The 22,016-nt window shown below is 47.0% G+C and overlaps 2 protein-coding genes across 2 annotated transcripts; both read right to left on the bottom strand.

Annotated features, from left to right (window-relative positions):
- Window positions 1–14: 14 nt before the first annotated feature.
- LOC124482297 (midkine-B-like) lies at window positions 15–7,003 on the bottom strand. The gene is made up of 5 exons (XM_047042821.1): window positions 6,883–7,003; window positions 2,133–2,215; window positions 1,742–1,909; window positions 1,361–1,516; window positions 15–703 (listed from the first exon to the last, which is right to left on the bottom strand). The coding sequence occupies exons 2-5, from the start codon at window positions 2,212–2,214 to the stop codon at window positions 675–677; spliced, it is 435 nt and encodes a 144-aa protein (XP_046898777.1). The 5' UTR covers window position 2,215; window positions 6,883–7,003; the 3' UTR covers window positions 15–674.
- Window positions 7,004–8,123: 1,120 nt separating this feature from the next.
- Window positions 8,124–21,808, bottom strand: LOC124481921 (diacylglycerol kinase zeta-like). Its single transcript, XM_047042212.1, has 11 exons — window positions 21,706–21,808; window positions 19,856–19,896; window positions 19,425–19,627; window positions 16,408–16,515; window positions 15,667–15,723; window positions 13,708–13,742; window positions 12,885–12,934; window positions 12,603–12,723; window positions 12,124–12,160; window positions 11,908–12,007; window positions 8,124–10,512 (listed from the first exon to the last, which is right to left on the bottom strand). Exons 3-11 carry the CDS (start codon window positions 19,529–19,531, stop codon window positions 10,396–10,398), a joined length of 732 nt encoding a protein of 243 aa, XP_046898168.1. The 5' UTR covers window positions 19,532–19,627; window positions 19,856–19,896; window positions 21,706–21,808; the 3' UTR covers window positions 8,124–10,395.
- Between the last annotated feature and the right edge of the window lie 208 nt (window positions 21,809–22,016).

Here is a 22,016-nt window from a genome sequence, read left to right as displayed (position 1 = left end):
GACACACAACAGACTAAACTCAGAAACTTTATTGCATGGAAGATACAAAATACACAGGGGTGAGGATGAAGGAAAGGAGGTGTGGATATGGGGCTTGTAAATTCAACAGATACTCTACTACTAACCCACACCATTGCCTCAAGTGAAGTAGACAGTATAAACTGCTTCAGTATCACCACTATATTCTTTACAGTGACTGCATTTAAGGGGATATTCAGACATTGTATAGAATAGTATATACTATAGTACATAGTATAGTACAGTATATACTAGTATAGTATATGGTATAGAATAATACACTGAGGTGAACATCCTCATTCTTCTAGAAAAATAGTTGATTTGCATTCATCTACTCCTAATAATTGGCACACAGTAAGAATCCACTTCAGGTTAGAAATACTAGATACTGGTAAGAGACGTATGAAACCACAGCAATAGAACATGATGCCCATACAGGATTAATAACACACAAACCTCTATTGCTTATAAGATATTCTCAACAAGCCTGTGCGTCTTTAAGACTTGTTCAACTACGGTATAGAAATTCCCAAACTCAAACACATAGTGACAGGAATATTGTACACAGGAAGTTATGTAAAACCCATCCAACCAATCCCAGTTTAGCGCTTCTACTTCCAGTTGTGTGACATTGGTTCGAAGATCACTTCTTCATTCTAGTTCTCCCTCACCTTCCCCTTCTTCCCTGTTAAGAAAGAAGACCAGAGGTCATGGTAGAATCAGATATGCAGACTACGGACAAATATTCACTGTATTGGTATTTTCAGCTCAGCTTTGTTTCCACTGCCTGAGTGAGCACATTGTGTCAATTATGTCTGTGTCAAATCCACCCTGTGCAGGATCGTCCTGTTCCGGGCTGGTTTGGGCCATTATAATCACCAGCCTTCTAGCCAGCATCGCCTGGGCCTTAATCATCCAATCCCAGACTGTTTTGGACAATCATTACTTGCACCTGGTTATGCCCCCCCCCCTCATTAGCTGGGTACTTAAGTCACTCTCCCCGTGTCCTTGTGGATTATTGTATTAATGTTATGTTTTGTTGTGTGCCCTAATGAAGGGCTAGGTTTATTTTGAGTTATGTCTTGTGTGTAATGATTGGTTTATGTTCATTCCTGGGCTCAAAATAAAACCCCATGACCTGCAACTGCTCCACCTTATTCCTGAATCAATCACACTTGGCCATTTTGTCAATCTGCTACTCTGGCTAAATGCAAACCCTACTCCAATTTTCTCCAACATTCATTTGACTGATTTTAAACCTGACACCCCTGGATTGAAAGACACATAGTCTTCCACCCTCCTCCAATCTCTATCTCCCCCAAACCCAGACTCGCCCTCTCACCTTTCGGCTTGGTCTTCAGAGAGCAGGGCTTGGAGACCTGGATGGTGTCCTGGCACTCAGAATGGAACAGAGCTTTCTTCAGGGTTCCAGCACGAGTCTTAGTGTTGGAGGTCGAGTCACACTCTCCCCAGTTGCCAAACTTGTACTTACAGTCAGCTGGACAGCGGAGGAGGGGAGAGCGGAAATCAAAGTGAATTAGGAAAATGACCAAATCAAACCATCAGAAAGACGCTGCCATTGTCATTCCAATCTAAAGACAAAATTAAACTGTCCAAAGAGTCCAGCAGAGCTAGTCAGTGTTTCACCGATAAAGCATCTCAATATGACATTGTCCCCGCACACTCAACAAGCCCACCTGAAACAGTGATCAAAGCCTCTCACCTCCAAACTGCTTCTTCCAGTTGCAGGGGACTTTACACTTCAACTTCCTGGTCTGCTCGTCACATGTCCCTTCCCGTACGCCCAGCCCACAGTCTCCGTTATTGGCGACGCAGTTGCCATAGCGCCACTCCGCACAGTCTGAGGCACCCTTGGAGCCCTTTCCCTTCTCTGTAGAAATCATGACAACGCATATTTAACCAGGTTGGATTGCTACAGATTGGTTACGTCTGGTTACACTAATTGTCCTGTAGAGTGGTTGTTGTCGAGACAGGTGGAGGACAGAGACTGAGCAGGATTATGGTTGTTCTGAGATTGGCATTTTGAATGAACGCCAGCCCTGACAGTGTGACTGACAGTTACAGAAAGTGAATGCAGGACTGAGCACGCTCACCTTTCTTGTTCCTAGCAGCCTCAGAGGAGACGAGCATCAAGGCTAGGAGGAGCAGCAGGGCCAGGGAGAACACAGCCCTCATCCTGGAGAACACAGACAGAGAGGGACAAAGCAGCAGGGAGAGAGAGAGAGAGAGAGAGAGAGAGAGAGAGAGAGAGAGAGAGAGAGAGAGAGAGAGAGAGGGAGAAGAATTTTGTAATGAGGTGCAGGGTCAGAGTTCAGGCTGTTCTCCAGGGGAGCAGCTGGAACCACTGCAGGAACTGTTGCTGAGGGGTCAGGGGTCAGGCCAGGAGTGGAAAACAGCTGGGTCTAACTAACTTCTAAACAACCACTGTCTGATCACTGGCTTTGAAAATAAATCAGTTTGTACTATACCAAACTGAATAGCTCAATAATAATTCCAATCAATAAAACCCTAGATATCTTGAAAACCCAGTCTCCTTGACTGATACTTTGTCAGTCACATTAATAGTTTCCTTTACAGTTACGTTGACAGTGCTTTGCCTGTTACACAGGCTGAATGTCTGTGGGGATGTTAATGGCCTAGGTGCATGAGGGGTAATGATCAAGAGCAAAACTCTTGATTCTTTACAATATCCATAACATGAGACTTTTGAACGGCTTGACTCTCGGATGAGAGAAAAAGAGACAGAAGAGTCTGAGTGTGTGTGTGTGTGTGGGAGCTGAGAGATGGCATTGATTTCTTGGCATTCTCTCATGACTCACCCAGTCAAATGACCCTACGAGGAGGAACACAAAACCAACCAATCAGGATCAATAGTAGGTTGTAACCTACCACGGCTCTCCGCTTGCTCACACTCTCTCTCACAAACACAAAAACACTCATGGTCTCCACAGAAACAACAACCACAGCATCTGACTTCCTGTAGCCTCCTGCACCAGGAACAAGGAAAGAGAAGTCTCCATCTTGGAGAACAGTGGTGACAAAGAGGAAAGGAGCAGTCCTGTGTTGGTGTGTGGTAAGGGCCTCTATACTCTTTAGTGGTGAAGCTGTTGGGGTCTGGACATCACTGCAGGCCTCAACCACTTGGTTTGACAACAGAAAAGGTTTAGTGCACCTGGTGATATATTGGTGTCTTCCAATTGGGAAAATTGGGAAATGTTAAACAGAGCATTGACAAACTACCACGGTGTAGGATTCTGTTCTGTTCTGACAGATCTGTTCAGACTGTTTAGACAGCCGTGAGACGGAACCCACCTGGACATGAGTGTAGAAACCTGAGCTGGATCTCACAAGGAGAGGAGACACCTTTCTGTTGAACATACACTGTAGTGTTGAACACACACACACATACATGTACACACATAAACACTTACGCACATACACGTACACAAACAGATGCACGTACACACACACATATACACACACACTCTATCTTTCTGTGTCTATACAACCTGTCTGTTTTTGCTTGGATTAGAGACAGGGTTTCAGGCAGAGGGCTGTGTTTCCGCCCCAGCAGTCAGCTCCAATGACATTCCTCAGCGCTCGTAAACGTGGAGCTGCTCTCCAGGCAACACTTTGTCTGAGGAGGGGGGGGGGGGGGGATGGGTCAGGGCAGGCAGTACTCAGTCAGACCCCCCCCCCCCTCACCCACCGCCTGCCTTTATCCTTCCCCAGTGGAACAGCTTCCAAATACCACAACCCTGTTTACCCCCCTCTTCTATTTTCCTACATCCTCTTTGCCCTGCTACACTTCAACCCCCTCCTTCTCTCCACCTCTCCTACCACCTCCTCTTCTTCCTTCCCTCTCTCTCCCCCTCCTCCTCCTCGGCTCCACCCCCTCTTCTCCCCGATGCAAGGTTTTCAGACAGAGACCTCCCGCTGGCTCTCACATGAATGAATGAATGAATGAATGGATGGATAGATAGATGGTTGAAAGGGATGGATAGATGAATGGATAGGCTGGATTTGCTTGGCATGCTGAGCTGAAAGTACTTTAATCGAGAAACACCAGTTTCTAGGAACAACATTCCTAAAGAATGTGCCCTGAAAAGACTGTGGGGTTGGCTCTGGTAGAGTAGAGACCCCATGTCCTCAGACAGACCACCATATGGAGCCACTCTGGCAGAGACCACATATCCTACTGTACATCAGGCAGATCCTGTTACCCAGTCAGCAGTGTCCTCACAGTCCCCTCACCAATGGGGATGTTTAGAAAGGACACACGCCAACACACACACACACACATCCTGTCAACTTTAGGGCTAGGTCATATTCTTAAAAGCCTCTTTTCTTTCTGAACCGGAGACCATCAATACATCTGTCATCCTCTACCCCATCTACCTCTGTATCCTCATCACCCCTTGTCTCTTTCTCTCTCTTCACCCTTCTGTCTCTCCTTGCTCCCTTTCCCCTCTCTTTTTTCTCTCTATACTTCTCCATCTTTCTTTCTCTCCCTCTCAAGCCTGAAGACCTCTTAACCACAAAGCAACATTCCTGATCCTCTGATAGAAGCCAGTGACCGTGAAACAGAACTCCACCCACGACCAACACTGAGGCTTCAGGGCCAGGGTGTGTGTGTGTGTGTGTCTGTGTGTGCAAATGTGTGTGGGATCATGTGTGTGCGTGTGTGCCCTTGCAGATAACAAAGCCAGAGAGTTTCCTGTCCTACTTCTAAGGGCGACTCTGTGGTTCATGTGGTCAACAACATGGCTGATGGGCTGTCTGGTCAGAAGTTCACTTCAGTTAGAACTACAAACATGGACTACAGTCATGGACTACAAACATGGACTCCAATGACCTAAGATCCCACGTGAGAGGAGATAGCAAGCCCTATCAGTTGAGACGACAGCCGTGGTGAAACAACTTACAGGTAGCAGGTCACTCAGATCACAGTCACAGACACTCAACATTCTCAGAAGAATCGATATTTCCTGTAGCATGTAACATTCTCAGTAAGTTGCTATGGTACTTCAGACCAGTATGGAGGAGTCGGGTGCCACTGTGCTGCTGTAGAAACACAGCTCTGGTTGCAGCCTCAGACCCCTCAGCGGAGCTAAACCACCTGGCTGAATACACAGCTCCTCTTCTCTCCAACTCTTCTCTTTTATTCACAAGCTGGTTCTCTCCGCTTTGATTGTTTGTGCCACTGCCTGAAGGTCCATCTGCCAAACTCACACAAACTCAGAAGCCCCCTCCTTTCCTCTCTCCCTCTCTCCCTCTCTGCCTCTCTGTCTCTCTCTCTCTCTCCCCCTCTTCTAACCCACCCCCATCGCTCAAGATCCACCCAGCCCCAAAATCTTCCTCAAAAACAAAACAACAACAGCTACAGCAACATACATTTTCGTCTTCTTATTATCTCTGACAAGAGTCTATAACATACTGTTACTAACTCTACTGGGGAAATGACAGGAAAGGAGAGGAGAAGAGGTTGGAGTAGAAAAAAGAATCATTAACTCAGAAAAGAAGAACTACTCCCTCTCAGCACACAGACCCGGGTCAAGGGTCAGTTCCTTAAACATTCTCAGGGGGCGGGGCCCATCAGCTGAAGATGTCTGACTGGTTATAGCCAGCCTAGAGAGGGCAAGGGAGCAGATGTGATTGGTTGCCTGCACTTCTGAACAAGTAATTACCCAACATGCACAGCATCACTCGACTACACTGACAAACCCTGATAGGAGATAATTAAGGAAAGAACTCTGATACCACTAACCATCTCCAAGACCCAGACACAGTCATTACTGGTTGGCACTTGGCTGGAGGAGGTCAGACACTCCAGTCAACTAGAACAGTAGAACAGTAACTCTTGCTCTCCTCTGACTGTCTGGCTGGGGTAACACACTTCTACTATCCATATTCTTAAAGATAGACAAAAGGGGTTTGGAGAAGAGGTTAGGGAGTATGGTAATTTAGAAAGGGGGCAGTAGGAGGTTACAATAGTATCAATGGGTCGGGTAAATGATGTAAGAGTTGGGTCAATTATGTAAAATAATTGTATTTAATATAAGAAACTGCCGGGTGACTCCCAACTGCCCAGCTTCTTGGAACCTGTCTGGTTCCACCTCCGCACGGCTGATGGTTGACAGGAGGCCAAGACAGAGATCACCAAACTGAGCTCTAACACTGCGCTGCATTTGTGTAGTGTAGTGCAGTGATTGTGTTGGGACTGAATCACGGGCAGACCAGAATATTCCCTATGCAGGCCTGTATCATAGCAACAGCTGCCCATCGTACATTGGTGTGAGATAAGGCCCAATGGACAGCGTCACGACTGGGGATTAGTTGGCCGCCTAACTCGCACACCAGTTCTCTAGGGCACTTACCTACTATTAAGTGACCGAGACCAAGCAAAATCAAGAACTAAATAACTAAATAACATTTACTTCAATCTATGAAGACACACCGTTGAAAATAAAGTTGAATGTCTGCTTAGTGACACGTACTGCATGTAGTTGACGCTGGATACTTTACGCACATTCTAAAGTACAGAAAAGTTCAGTTTCCATCAACCAAGTGGCTTTTGTTTCCAGTGCTGCACACAGCAGGATACGTGGTTCCGTCAGAAAGCATCAAACACATGAATTAGAAAACAACCGATCAACAACAAACGAAAACAAACCCCAATCACGATCAGTGCTGACGCTGAGGATTTACGCACGGCTCTCCCAGAAGGTGATAAGCCACGGTGTTTATTTAATATAAAATAAATCACATTTTGGTAAACGATTAGGATTAGTTTTAAATAAAATGACTCAAACATACAATCCACAAATGAATGAAGAAACCTACTTGTTTTTTTCCCGCTGGTGTTTCTTGGTGAGAGAGATGGAGGTTGCGTTCTGAACCTCGGGGTTGTGTTTGATTCTGCGCAGCCCCCCAGCCCGCTACACTCTGTCTGTCTGCCCCTCCTTTGTCCCGCAAGAACTAGTTTGAGCTGGTCTCATTAGCGACACTTTTAAATCGTACTCCGTGACATCAGTCGTCCGCGTGAAATTAATTTCCACTAATCATCATGGTATATAGCCTGTGTAACCTTTCTCTGATTGTGGATTGTGACAAATAATTACATTCATAGTTTAAATGCAGTGTGTTTTGCAGTTCGTCAGTGAGCCAGTTGGCCTATCTAACGTATTGAACTGTACAGACAGATGGGATAGGTAAGCTACATGCTTGAGGTTCACCCATTGTGTTAATTTTCTAACAGAAGTTTCAGGTGGTTATACCGGTTTGTATTTCAAGCAGGATGCGATTCATCAGCTGGGCTATAAATACTGTGGGAGTATGTACCTGTCTGACTCCTCTTCAAGGGTCGGTTTAAGCAGGATCAATAGCTTAAACTCTGAGAACCAGGACAACATTCTAGAACATACAGTAGCAGAACCAGGACAACATTCTAGAACATACAGTAGCAGAACACAAGACGTCTGACTGCCTGCAAGTTCTAGAGAAATACAGAGACCAGAAAAACATTCTGTGGACATAAATATGCATGCACACACACAAAACAAACAGGTGTAGAAGTGGAGACCAATACCACTGGTGTTTATAATAGCTTCAGTATTTATGACTTACAGAATAGAAGTTAAGTGGTCTTCTGTCGTGTTTCATGTTCAGCTATTTGCCGATGACTCATTCGGCACGTTGTCAGGACAAGCTGTTATCATTGCTGATATCTGAGTTTGGGATAAGCTGAGCACAGAGCTGTCTCACCAAGACAGCATGTACCACAGTGACACAGCAAGGAGCAGAAACACCACCCATACTAACTAACATGAGCACTGCTGCATAATGCCTCCCAAAACACCCACACACACACAACTAATGATACACAATAGTGACATACACGCACTAGCTGAGAACCAAAGATTATAGTGCCTGCAGGGTTTGAGAAACAAAGGAGTGTATGTGTGTGTGGAGATGGAGAGATGGGGGGGAGATGGAGAGATGGGGGTGGAGATGGAGAGGGAGAGATGAGAGAAATATAGAGAAAAACAACAATCATCAGAAGGAAGATGAAAGTAAACCTCATGTCTGTTTAAGTACCATTATTTATTATTCAGTCCAAGCAGACAATAACGTCAGCAGAGTAGCAAATACACAGGTTGATATCGCCAACATTGCACAGCAGTACAGCACGCCAGGACCATCTTTTTTTAATAGTTTTAGAAAACAAGAAGAAATATCAAGATTCAATATTTCTCAAACATCAAAAATGCATATTGCACAATCATGGTAAAACTCTACAATATTCAAAAAGGGGATGTATAGATTATCCTACCCTGAATTGCACAGCAACTCAAAATAAAGCACATATCCTGCAATTATAGTAACACACACACACACTCTGGTCCTGTCTGTCTATCTGTCTGCCTGTCTGTCAATAGAGCACTTTCTATTTCATAAAGTCAGATGAAAACCATAAGGAAATAATTATTTGCGAACCTAACTGGATGTAGAATGCTCTGTATGTAGAGAACCTGGAGGATGCAGTAGACCACAATGAGGAGTCTTGGTGGAGGTGGAGACACTGGAAGGCTGTTTCAGGGTTACATCTGTTACAGCAGACCCACAAACTCTCTGTACACTACTCCTCCCTCCACTCCTCCATTCATCACTCTCCCCCTCTTCCCTGCTCCTCCTTCTCTTCATTTTATCCCTCTATCTTTCCTATCTAACAAATGTTATGGCACCAGAGAAAGCAGTAGTAGCAGTACAGTAGTGGTAGACAATATGTCAAAACTATCATACAGTCAGGTGTGTCTGTAGGCTGTTAGACAGTACCTTCTAGAATGCTTTCATATTCTAGAGAGACAGTACATTCTGTACTGCAAGTATATTCTAGAATTCCAGTACATTCTAGAATGTTAGCTCTGGTTGAAGGCACTGAGCTAAGCAGACTTCGTGAGATGGTGGAGATGCTTTAGTTGATCGTCAAGGCTCTGACACACATTGGGGTCAGAAGTTTACGAGGTCTACATGGTGACAATGAGAACATTAAAATGAAACAGCCATTTTACTGACTAGGAAAGTCTATAACATTTTACTTGTCCAACCATAGTTGACCTTTTGACTATGGTTAGTTTTAAGCATGTCTAGCTAACTAGTTATACCACTTCAATTAGAGTACATGTATTCTATACCCAAAAATTATAACATTTACATTTCTTCTTTATAACAGTTTAATTCAAAGTTCTGTGTCAAATGGACAGTCATAGTTATTTAACAAAGATTACAACTATTCAAAATAATTAGAATCCACAATTTCACAAAAGAAAAAAAAATCCTTTGTGTTTAGCTGTGCCTTTAGACAGTGAGAACACAGTGAGCTGAACAAAACTGTGTGTGTTGGTGTTTGTGTGTGTGTGTGTGTGTGTGTGTGTGTGTGTGTGCGGTGAATGAATGTGTAATAGAGAAGAATAAAACACAAAGTATGAAACATCTCTGGGAAATTATTAGCAAACACAAACATGTTAAGAATAATTATTATATATAAATTATAAACATCAATCAGTTTAAAAAAGTTACGTAATTAGTATAATGTCTAAAATACACTCTACGACAAAAATTAAACAGCCAATAAGAGAAAAAAATCAAGGCAATTGGAACTGCATTGTGAACACAGACATACAACCGCACGCACACGCACACACACACAAACACACCTCATACCCCAAAGTACAGTACATTTCTGCATATTTTCATAACAAGACAAGTAGCAGTAGAAGACAGCTTGGCAGTGACTCTCCAGGGGTCAAAGGGAACCCTATGGGTCATAGGTCACCAAGGGGTCAGAAAACCAGGTTGATCAGCAAGCAGTCACATTACTGAAGTGAACCTCAGAACACCAAGGTGATTTGTTGGTTGGTTGCTTAGACGACAGAATAGACAACAGATGCAGGACATCTGAGACAGAGATCCAGTGATCCAGACAGACAAGCAGGCACACAGGCAGACAGACAGACAAGTATACAGGTAGACAGACAGGTACACAGGCAGACAGAAAAACAGACACAGGCAGGTACATAGACAGAGAGACAGACAGGTACACAGGCAGACAGACAGGCTTGGCAGTGCGTAGACCAGGTCAGCTGTCCGAGTGTCACAGAGGGTGGAGCTTTGTCAGTCTGCCACCGCAGGGGGTCTTTCTCCCATAGGGGAGGCCTCTGTTCCCTCAGAACCTCCTGGCTGATTGGCTGCTGTCGGTATGGCACAGGGGGCATGGGATTGGGGTCAGGGGTGACAGGTTGAGGGGGAAGGGGGCTGATGCAGCCCCAGGTAGGTTAACAGCTCCAGGGCCAGGGGTCACACCGCTGTCTCCTGATCCTCTCTCTGGATCATCTGGTAGTGCTGCCTGTTCTCCAGGTAGGCTGCTAGCTCAGAGTCCTGCGCCTTCTCTGCTCGGTGTTTAGGAGTATCACCCTGGAGGGGGGGGGGGGGAGGGGGTCAGTCACACATCCAGTCTCTGCTCTGTTCCAATTGTAGCCAGGCTGGCCCTACGTATATACAGCAACCAGTTCGATTCTCAAATGAGTTTACTGGGCTTAGAAGAGGATTCAGTTTTAAATATCTGTGACCTCGTTATTTTTGTTCTAATAAGCATGTAATTACTGCCATACAAACAGCAGGGTGACAGTCTGGGAATAGACAACCTTCAATATTCCGAAAAAAGAAACTTCAACATCAGTATAAACAGACAAACAACACACGCTAATTGCATTCAGTCTGAGAAATGCAGTAACACATTATCTGACGGTTTGTTCTTCTATTTGTATGTTTTCAGGTAGATCAATTGCCAGAATGTTCTGAGTGTTAATCACTCGCTGGTCTGCATTTACCTCGACCTTACTCTTACAACTGTCCAGGGACTAGACTGGTCTAGTCACAGTGTGGTGAATCCACTGGGAGCTCCTATACTGTACAATCCAGCCTCACGGATGGAACAACGGCAGCTGTCTTTACAGTACAGACAGGATGGAGAGAGGAGGAAGAGAGCGAGCCAGGGAGGGAGAGGGGCTAAAGTAAGAGAGCACGATACCCAGACACAAAGACAGAATGCAGCAGAGGTGCGATGGATGATGTTCTCAAGGCCAGATGGATGGTGAGAGAGAGTGATAAACGGACGGAGAGCTGGAGGGGAGAGACGGAGAGAGGAAGCGTGGAGAAGGGGGAGCCAACGAACGAGGGAGAGACGTTGGAGAGGAGGAGAGAAGGAAGAAGTGGAGGCTGAGCAGCATCTCAAGGCCAGAGGTGATGAATCAGGATTGCTCCTCCTGAACATTACACTTCTCCCTGATGGAGAACATTTATCATCCCTGGAGAGACAGAGCTGACAGACAGGGAGGGTGAAAACACTCCTCTCCTCTTCTCTCTTTCCCTTCTCTTCTCCCCTCTTCTTATCTCCCCTCCCCTCCTTCCTTCTCTCCATTGCTCCATTCTCCCCTCCTCCTTCCTTCTCGCTTCTGCTGCTCTCTCCTCTAACCAGCACCTACTCCAGGGTAATATCTGCCCAGGGGAGAGAGATGGGGAGCTAGTGAGCTACGACTAGGGATGGATGGAGAGATAGAGGGCTGCCGTCACCTGAAGTTCTGTCTTCATAAGTGACCAGAAAGAGAACAAGAGGCCGAAAGATAAACACGGAGAGGGGGATGAGATGGATGTAGGGATAGAGAGATGTAGTCGCCTGAAAGTCTGTCTTCATGAGGAGAGAAGGACAGAGAGACAAAGGAGGGAAAAAGACTTGCGGAAGGTTGAGAGAGGGGATGAATGGAGGGGCAGTAGAAAGGGATGGATGGAGACATGAAGGGAGGTGGTCACCTGCAGGTCTGTCTTCATGAGAGAAGCTCCAGCCTCCACCAGGAAGTGACAGATGGTCCTCTGACCCAGAGAGGCAGCCCGGTGGAGCACAGTCTCCCCGCTGGGGAAACAGGGAATTCACATATGTGAATCTTTTATCACTAATGACATGAGGTTAACATTTTGCTCCTCCAAGGAAGGAGTCTGCAGGTGCGGTGAGTGGAGACAGTGGCTTACTGTTCTTTCTCTGCCATGTCCAGGATATCTGAAGGGACTGGAGGAGATGGAGAGATAACAGAGTCAACAACACACTAAAGCTCCAAGGTTACGACAAACACTTTCTATATAGTCCTTCATACACAGAACCATAAAGACCTGACCAGTTTACTCAGTCAATAGAGCCACTGCACTCTGCCCAGCCCAGAGTAATTGGCAACAAAGCCAATATGCTGCCTGCAATCTCTCTCTCTCTCTCTCTCTCTCTCTCTCTCTCTCTCTCTCTCTCTCTCTCTCTCTCTATCTATCTCACAGACACACACACACACACACACACAAACACCTATACACACAATGAGAACAAACAGCAAGACAAGGACTGTGGAAAAACCCAATCTACCAAAAAAGGACTTCTAACTGCCCTATGTATTGCAGTAATAACATTTAAGATGGTTGTGAAGGAGCACATTGTGAGATTGTGTTTAGATGTATTGTGGTACCGTGGTCTAGCAGATATCTGACGGTGTCCTTGCTGCCTGTGGAGACGGCATGATGCAGTAGGGTGCAACCTGATTGGTCCTGGACTGAGAGGTCCGCCCCCTGCTGGTGCAACTCTCTTAGCTGCAGGAAAGGAGGGGGGAGGAGGAGGAGGGGAAAGGGAAGAGTTAGCTTGTTGTATCACACAGTATCATAGCACCACAGCAGATAATAAGCAGGTAATGACTGCACTGCAAAGAGGTATTTGTTCAAAAAGAGAACATAATCATTGAGCATTTACTCACCTTTTGATGGTCCTTTTTCTTCACACATTCTACCACCATCTCTGGAGACACTGAAAGAGAGAGAGAGAGAGGAGGAGAGAGAAAGAGAGAGAGAGGAGGAGAGAGAAAGAGAGAGAGAGAAATTAGATAATGAGACGGAGGCAGATGACTCATGTGTTTCATGGACAGCCATATTGATAATGAGGCAGCCTCTGGAGGCAGCACAGTAAGGGTTCCTGCATGGGACATGTTAGATGGTTGTTGTCATGCTGCTCATCATAACTGGGTCCGTCGAGGGAAATCACTCTGCAGCTCAGTGACAGCTACTCCCAGACCCACTCTGACGCTCTAATGAAGACAGTTAATCACATAAGTGTGTGTAGGAGCCATGTCTGTGTGTGTGTGTGTGGGGGGGGGGGTGTACTAGGTCTGTGAGTATAGCGTAAGATCCTGTCTGACCTTTGAAGATGATTATTTGATCCCCCTGGTCTGTCCATCTGTCTCCATAGTGACCCCCACCAAAACCTTCTTAAATCTCCTAAGCTCAAACAATATACAAACACCTCACCTCACCTTTTTGTTGTTATAGAACTACTGTTACAACTTCCCTGTTAAAACTTTACAGCTCTTGAAACCCCCTGTTCTAATCCCGTTCTAGAACCCAATTGTTAAAACCCTCCTATTACAACTACAGGTCTAGAACCCTAGACAGTTAGAACCCTTTTGTTAGTACATCAACTCTACAGTAGAACCCTACAGTTAGAATCTAGTCCCGGGATAGCTAATGATTCTGCTGTTAACCTCCACACAAGCACACACATACAAAGACGAGAGGAGTGTTTACCTTTGTCTGTGCTGCAGAGAGGAGCCTTCTGTGGCCTGAGGAGACAAAGAACTGAAGTCAGACCTAGTATTACATAAAACACTAACTATGCACACACACACACCTGAGAGTCAGGGTCGGGGTTCCAAAACAAAGATCCATTCCAGTAAAGCAGAGAGAAAAAGTAGGAATGAAGAAGATAAAGTTGGCCTGTGGAAACTAGCTTCAGGGTCTCAGTGGAGAAGAGGTCTGGTCACTTTACCCTCCAGAGTCTGTCTGTCTGCCTTGTTGTCTCTGTGTTTGTGTGTGCGTGTGTGTGTGTGTTTCTCCAGGGGTCCCCTCGTAGGAAGGGATAAGACGTGTGTGTGCAACTAAAACAGCTCACCACTTCCCCCTCTTTCTGACTCCATTCTTTGTCCTCAATGATTTTTCTCTCACACATAAATATTCACTGGCACTCACAAACACACAAATTAAGATACCAACCATAAACCGCCCTTTCCCGCCCCCTCCCCTCTCTCTCTCTCTCTCTCTCTCTCTCTCTCTCTCTCTCTCTCTCTCTCTCTCTCTCTCTCTGTCTCTCTGTCTCTCTCTCTCTCTCTCTCTCTCTCTCTCTTTCTGTCTCTCTCTCTCTCTCTCACGCACACACACAAACAAACACACACACATACTTAACCCTAAGTTCCCCAGGAAGTCTAGTGTGGTTATTTCCTCGTCTGATCCAGTGTCTGTCTGGACACAGTTAATCTAACACACATTCACGCAGAGGCACAGAGGGGGGGATAGAGACAGGGGCATGGGGGGGGGGGGGGCTGTAGCGCTAGAAGTGGCTAATCTTTAGTGACTGAACTGTGCATGCGTGTGACTGTGTGTGTGTGTGTGTGTGCGTGATTTGTACCATATGGCTCAGTTAGCAACTGCATGCCAGCTTCTGGTTAGCGTTGCCTGCCTTGACTGGGAACAGGAGGTCACGAGGGACATACAGCCTCTATCACCTGGTCTACTCTCTACATGGACATATTAAGGGTATCGATCGGGAGAGGAGAGAGAAATAGTGACATAGAGGGAGAGACAGACAGGGAGAGACAGACAGGGAGAGACAGACAGGGAGAGACAGACAGGAAGAGACAGACAGGAAGAGACAGAGAGGGAGAGACAGACAGGGAGAGACAGACAGGGAGAGACAGACAGGAAGAGACAGAGAGGGAGAGACAGAGAGGGAGAGACAGACAGGGAGAGACAGACAGGGAGAGACAGACAGGAAGAGACAGAGAGGGAGAGACAGCGAGGGAGAGACAGAGAGGGAGAGACAGACAAGAAGAGACAGAGAGGGAGAGACAGACAGGGAGAGACAGACAGGAAGAGACAGACAGGGAGAGACAGACAAGAAGAGACAGAGAGGGAGAGACAAAGAGGGAGAGACAGAGAGGGAGAGACAGACAGGGAGAGACAGACAGGGAGAGACAGACAAGAAGAGACAGAGAGGGAGAGACAGAGAGGGAGAGACAGACAGGGAGAGACAGACAGGGAGAGACAGACAAGAAGAGACAGAGAGGGAGGGACAGAGAGGGAGAGACAGACAGGGAGAGACAGAGAGGGAGAGACAGACAGGGAGAGATACAGAGACAGAGACAGAGAGGGAGAGACAGACAGGGAGAGACAGACAGGGAGAGATAGAGAGACAGAGACAGAGAGACAGAGACAGACAGGGAGAGACAGACAGGCAGAGACAGAGAGACAGAGACAGAGAGACAGAGACAGACAGGGAGAGACAGACAGGGAGAGACAGAGAGGGAGAGACAGACAGGGAGAGACAGAGAGGGAGAGACAGACAGGGAGAGACAGAGGGAGAGACAGACAGGCAGAGACAGACAGGGAGAGACAGAAAGGGAGAGCTAGAGAGGGAGAGACAGAAAGGGAGAGACAGACAGAGAGAGACAGAGGGAGAAAGACAAGCCAAAGGAAGGGATCATGTCTCACCTCAGTGTTGGTTTGAAATCAGCAGCGGTCGTGTTTGACCGATGGACACACCCCGCCCTTTAAGACAAACAACACACACACACACACATATACACACAGACATATGAGGACAGACATTCTAATGCAACAATGGCTCACAGAAAACAAAAATGCAACAATGGCGACACAAAAAGAATCCACTAAAAACACCCATCCAAATCAACAGTTAAACATAGTGATGTCACCACCAACAGAAAGGTGAACTGTACTAAGAACGCACAGACAGCACAAAGGCACACCGCACACACACACTTAAGCACAAGGGTCTCTACATGCTCCAGATCTGAAGGTATTCTAGAAGGTTCTGTTGCCAGATTGTGATGCACAATGATGTACAGTACAATCTGCAGACTGAAAACTTTGTGTACGCTGCTGTCAGAGCTAACAACCAAACACATACACACACTCTCAGCGTCCAGAGTGGACAGTGCAGACAGCATTTGGTTTCAGTGGTGTGTCAGTGATATCAAAGAGCTGTCTAACATTGTTATATTTCACAGCAGAGTCTTCTCTGGAGGGAGGTGGTGTGGAGAATGATATTAAACACACCCTGACACAATTATCTCTCTCTCCAGCTCCCTCCTATTCCATCACTGTCAGATTGGATCTCTGCTCTAACTGTCCTTGTTGCTGTATTTGGCTGTCTACTTCGACAGGTTGATCAAGGTACGCTTGATATGTCCACCTGTCCCTTCCTCTCACCTGGTGAGGGCAGGTTTAGTGGAGCGCAGGGCGTCGCTGAGTGCCAGAGCTTCGGCCAGAGAGCTGTCACTGGAGACCCTTTTCCTTTGGCCGGGAGGGTCCACCAGCCTGGGGGGGGGGGCATTAGTTAGTAGGTGGCATTCTTATTACTGGGCATTGATGCACATGCAGATGAAAAAGAGAGAGAGAGATAGAGAGAAAGAGAGGGGGGAGAGAAAGAGAAGGAGTGTGTGTGTTTGATGAGAGAAAACGGAAATCTCTGGAGGTATCCATTGCACAGCTCCACTCAGTTGAACACAGATGGTGTCTACAGGGAGAAAATATATGAGCTGAAGATGTGCGTGTGAGAAAGAAACTTTGCAGTTCCAGTTGGGGGAGAAGGGGAGGAGCACTTGACTAAAGTGGTTAGAGGACTTGACTGCAGATCAAAAGGTCGGAGGTTCAATCCCCCTGTACTTTACATTGAATCAAACAAGAGGGTTTTGCTAAATGAATACATTATTATTATTAATCTTACTAAAGAAGAACAGATACTACATGCATAATATTCCGGCCTGAGAGTATTAAACAGGGATCTCTCTTTTTAATGTGCAAACACCTCTCATCAAATGAGAAGGAGGTTAGGACAGGTGTCTGATATCAGTTCATCTTGTATCGTGACTATACAAACACAAAGAGTCCAGTCCAGGATCATTACTGCCTTCTGTAGAAAGGGTGTGCGTGATGTGTGTGTAACCAAGTATCCTGACCCCTGACCCCTGGGCGGAGGAGCTGTGGGTAGCATACAGGACAGGAAGTTATATTTGCTGCAGGAAGTTGATTCACACATCGACTCTTGAGATCTTTGCTCCCTGCGCCTCCACACTCCCCTCAACCCTCCTCCCCACTCCCACACACTCAATTTAGCATTTCAAATATCAGCCATCACCCCGGCAACGCTCAGTGTGCCGTTTCTGCGGTGATGAGAATAGAACAGTAAGAGCCACAGATCATTGCTGGGAGCGTGACAGGTTGGGTAACATAGCTACACACACACACACAGACGTAACAAAACACAACACATAACTAGAGGATAAGAGCACATATCTGACACTGTGCTGACACATTAGGACTCAAGAAACAGGACACAGAACTGAGAGGAGTGGAGAGGAGAGGAGAAGAGAGGAGAAGAGGGGAGGAGGAGAGGAGAGGAAAGAACAGGAGAGAGGAGGAGAGGAGAGGAGAGAGGAGGAGAGATTAGCATTGAGAGTGAAAAAGAGAGAAGAGGAGGAGTTTGGAAGTAGAGAAAAAGCCCAAGCTTTGCATAGTGAGTGAGAGAGTGGGAAGAAGGAGGGAAGAGGTGCAGCAGTGAGTGATGGAGATAAGAAGAGCAGAGCAGAGGAGAGCGAGGACAGGTCTACCTCTTCTTGACAGGGAAAGGGAAGCTGGAGTTGGAAGAGGAGAACACTGTTCTCCTGTGGCGCAGGGTTTGGGCCTCCCCATCAGAGTGGGGGCTGCAGGGACTGGGTGGGCACAAGGGGAGGGACAGGGGGGGGGGGGGTGAGAGTGAAAGGGAGGAGGAGTAAAAGGAAGGAGCAGAAAGAAGAGCCAAATGGTCATTGGGAATGGAAGGAGAGAAGAAAAGAAATTAGAAGAGGAACTGTAGCTGAGGTTGAGTCCTTGAACATCTTTCAACACAACTCTTCCTCTATCCCCCCTTCCTAACCCTCTTCCTCCCCTCTCCCTCCTCTTCAAGGCTGAGTTAAGACAGCGTTATCCAGATCTCATCTAACCCTCAGCCGTTAGAGCAGAGAGCACACACACATGGACATCCACACACATGCGCACCCACACACACAAACACACACAGACACACACACACAGCACCCACAGTGGGCACTGGGCAGTGATCAGGGCTTCAGTTTCAAACTCAAGTCAACAGCTTGCTAATGGTACTCTGCTTCAAAGTTCACACACACAGCAAATCCAGGCCATAATAGACTGAGCTATGGCACCTTAGCATGATTTTAACAATAGCGCTGAGCTTCAATTGGCTGATAGTGAACATGGGAACACAACCCTGGATGTGTGTATATTCAGTATGTGTGTGTGTGTGTGCCTGGGTGTGAACACATGATCCCAGGGAGTAGAGCGGCATGTGTATTTGATGTGAATAAAGAAGCAGACTCTAGTGCTTTAGGTGTCTGGCACGTTCACTGGAGAGGATGCTTCCAACGCCTTGTGAAGACTAGTTCTGAGAGTAGCAGAGGGCAGGTGAGAAAGGCTGAACCACACACTACTACTTCCTGATTAGGACTAGAAAGATCCGAGATGGAAAAGGGGGGAGTGGTAAAGTTGGATGAGTTGAGAGCTTCTGGTACATTTACATTTAGTCATTTCTGGTAAAGCCGGTGAGCTTCTGGATGAAGCGAGAGAGGGAAGAGGAAGGTGCAGAGGAGGGCGCAGGATAGTGAAGGAGGGGGTTTAAATGTTTTATAGTGTTGATCTGACGGTAGGTAATGGTGTGTGTGTGTGTGTGTGTGTGTTTGTGTGTGTTCATGGGTTCTGGGTGCTCTGTTCTGATTATGAATGAGCTAGTTGAAACTGTCATAACCCCCCACCACACACCCACCCACACACACACACACACACACACACACACACACACAGTTCTCCACATCCAAGAACTATTAGAGACTTCATTCTTTCTCTCACACTCTTACTCTCAACACTCTCGCTCTTTCTCTTCTTCTATCCCACCATCTCACCACCCCTCCCTCTCTCACCCTAGTCTCTCTCTCATCCCCCCTTCCACACCAAGGCAGTGAAACCTTTAGCTCCTCATGCAGCAGTTCCTAACCTGCAGTCATAGCAGGATACCAATTAAAGTGATCTCTGTGCGGTCAGCAAAGTGACAGGCTATTGTATGGTGATGTCAATCACAACGTGTAGTGTTGGTGCAGTTAGTGTTAATAAAGTTAATACAGAGAAAGTGTTAATAAAGTTGTAGAGTGTTGTATAGTGGTGTGTTGGGTTACCTGGGGGCGACCGGCGACGGGGGAGGAGAAGAGGATGATGGGAAGGCAAACTTGCGCATGGTGCTGGCGTTGGCGGCAGAGGAGGAGGAGTCCACCAGGTCAGGCATCCCTGGCGACGTGCTCACTGTCTCCGTGACAACCAGCTCAGGGTCCAGGATAAACAGCTCGTCCTGGGAGATCTCCGTCACGTAGTTAAGGTGCTCCTGATCGTGGACACACACACGCACACACACACACGCACACACACACAGATGCGTGCACACACACACACATGCACGCACACAGAGAGCATGCACACACAGACACGCAACCACACATAAACACACACACCTTTAGTAAGGATATATACCCATATATTTGGAATACATTGGTGAACATGTGGCTGTCTTGTGGACTGTTGTGTGGTTTCCTGTGTATTCTACTGCACTGACCTGCGCCCGGTCTATCCTGTAGAAGCGGTCTGCAGTGGTGGCTGGACAGTGGACAGGAAGTGAGACAGGAAGTTAGACATGGTTCTACCTTACACATACGGCAATGTGTCAGATCCAGTGCAGTATGTTAGATGGCCAAACCCTTCAGAGCATGAAAGCACACACACACATACACAAGCAGGGTTCTAATGAGGCCAGAAAGTTGTTGAGACTGTGCAGGCACCATCAGAGCAGTGACCTGATTATAGACCATGCCCAGGCAGCAGTCCATGCTGCTGTCACACAGAGTTAAACACAGGGATGGGGGGCCTGCATAATAACTCGAACTAGTACCGTTAAAGGGGCATAATTGGCCCAGTGACTTGGGGTATGGATGGGGGGAGTGGAGGAGAGAAGAGAGGAGACGAGAGAGGAGAGAAAAGAGAGGAGAGGAGAGTGGAGGAGAGAGGAGAGGAGAAGAGAGAGGAGAGAAGAGAGGAGAGAGCAGAAGAAAAGAGAAGCAGGGCTGTGGTCTCAGCGCACTGAGCTCAGCACATCATATCAGCATACTCATTAAAACCACCATTCATTTTATAATGCATCCAGGGACAGGAACTACTCTTACATTCTAAAAGGGTAATCTAACAGAGCCTGTTCAGCCCTGCTCCCTTGTTGAGATGTGAGACAAAGTGTGTGTGTGCTCTGTGTGTGTGTCCATCAAAGGACAGCTCTGTGCAACAGAATACACAGCATGACTGGATTCAATTTGATGTCCAATTGATTAATTTTAAATAGATTTTCAGGTTTGAGGTCTTTCGATGAGTCAGCCAGCCAGCCAGCCAGCCAGTGTGTATAGCTGGTATATTAGATACAATCTAGCTCAGTGTGATCTACTGCATCAGGGCAGAGATAAAACAGAACAGACCCACAGTCACATTAATGAAGCCATCACTCAAACACTCAGCTGGAGGCTACTTGTTCTGGAGCTAATAAGGGACAGAGCAGGAAGGAGAGAGGAGGCCGACCAAGAGAGAGAGAAAGAGAGAGAGAGGGGGTAAAGAGACACAGAAAGAGATATACAGAGAGGTTAGAGGTAGTTTATGTTGTAAATGGATTGATAGTGAAGTACCAGAAATGTCTCCACTCATCTAGCAGCATGTTTCTATAGGGGTTAAACATGACAGAAGGTGTTCATCTCTGTTCTGTTCTAATTACACTGCCAACCCCAGAAACATGTAGAAGGTTCTTTTTTACATGCAAAGCTCTCTCCCACTTTTCCCCTTTCACTATTTACTCTACTCTATCCCTTATCCCCAAGACATGCCCTTTCTCCTACCTCCTACCCCGTCTCCTACCCCCTACCCTCTGTCTCCTACCCCCTATCCCCTACCCCCTGCCCCCTACGCCCTAACCCCTGTCTCCTACCCCCCTGCCCCCTTCCCCCTGTCTCCTACCCCCTACCCCCTGTCTCCTACCCCCTATCCCCTATCCCCTACCCCCTGTCTCCTATCCGCATATCCTCCACTGCCTCTCCACAACACAGCCTGTTTGTTCAAACGACCCTGGGAGAAGGAGCTGGGAATCTTGCGGGCTTAGCCTGGTGATCCTGGCGTGTGCAGCTCTGAAGCTCCCACGGTACATCTTGAACGGAGGGGGGATAGGCTAAAGCCTCTGAATCCTGCTGATCGTGGATCTGATCCCTTACAAGGTCTCTACTTTCACTATGGCTCCACCTTAGCCCCTTGAACTACAGCAGAGGAGAGGAGAACAGAGGGGACGAGAGGAGAGGAGAGAAGAGGGGACGAGAGGAGAGGAGAAAAGAGGGGACGACAGGAGAGGAGATTAGGAGGCCTAGAGTGGGTTCTACTCACAGTCCAGGAAACACCACTTGGGGGAGAGTTTCTGAGAGGAGAGAGTCTTGGGCTTGGCTCCATCTTCCTCCTGAGAGAGGGGGAGAGGGAGGCAGAGAAAGGGGGGGAGAAAAAAACAAATGAGTTCCGTTCTTTGAGGCAGAGAGAGTGAGGTAGAGGTATGTGTGTGTGTTGGTCCCCGCTCCTTCCCTCCCCCCGATTTATCTTCCTCCCCCCCGTCTCCCTCCCTCCCCCCTACCCCTTTACCTTGTGCCCTTTCTACCCCACTCTTCACCTTGTCTTTGGAGCAGTGTTTGAAGAGTGAGCCAAAG

This window comes from Hypomesus transpacificus, chromosome 19 (assembly GCF_021917145.1).
Source record: "Hypomesus transpacificus isolate Combined female chromosome 19, fHypTra1, whole genome shotgun sequence".
Taxonomy (NCBI): domain Eukaryota; kingdom Metazoa; phylum Chordata; class Actinopteri; order Osmeriformes; family Osmeridae; genus Hypomesus; species Hypomesus transpacificus.
This window is presented reverse-complemented; position numbering and strand designations above follow the sequence as displayed.

Coding starts and splice junctions, on each gene's coding strand:
- LOC124482297 (XM_047042821.1), bottom strand. CDS start 2,214: ATGAGGGCTGTGTTCTCCCTGGCCCTGCTGCTCCTCCTAGCCTTGATG. Junction 1,517..1,741: donor CTGGAAGAAGCAGTTTGGAG/GTGAGAGGCTTT, acceptor TCCGCTGTCCAG/CTGACTGTAAGTACAAGTTT. Junction 704..1,360: donor TCTGAAGACCAAGCCGAAAG/GTGAGAGGGCGA, acceptor CTTTCTTAACAG/GGAAGAAGGGGAAGGTGAGG.
- LOC124481921 (XM_047042212.1), bottom strand. CDS start 19,531: ATGCCTGACCTGGTGGACTCCTCCTCCTCTGCCGCCAACGCCAGCACC. Junction 16,516..19,424: donor CCGTCGCCGGTCGCCCCCAG/GTAACCCAACAC, acceptor CCCCCCCCCCAG/GCTGGTGGACCCTCCCGGCC. Junction 10,513..11,907: donor TCATGAAGACAGACCTGCAG/GTGACCACCTCC, acceptor CCCCCCCTCCAG/GGTGATACTCCTAAACACCG.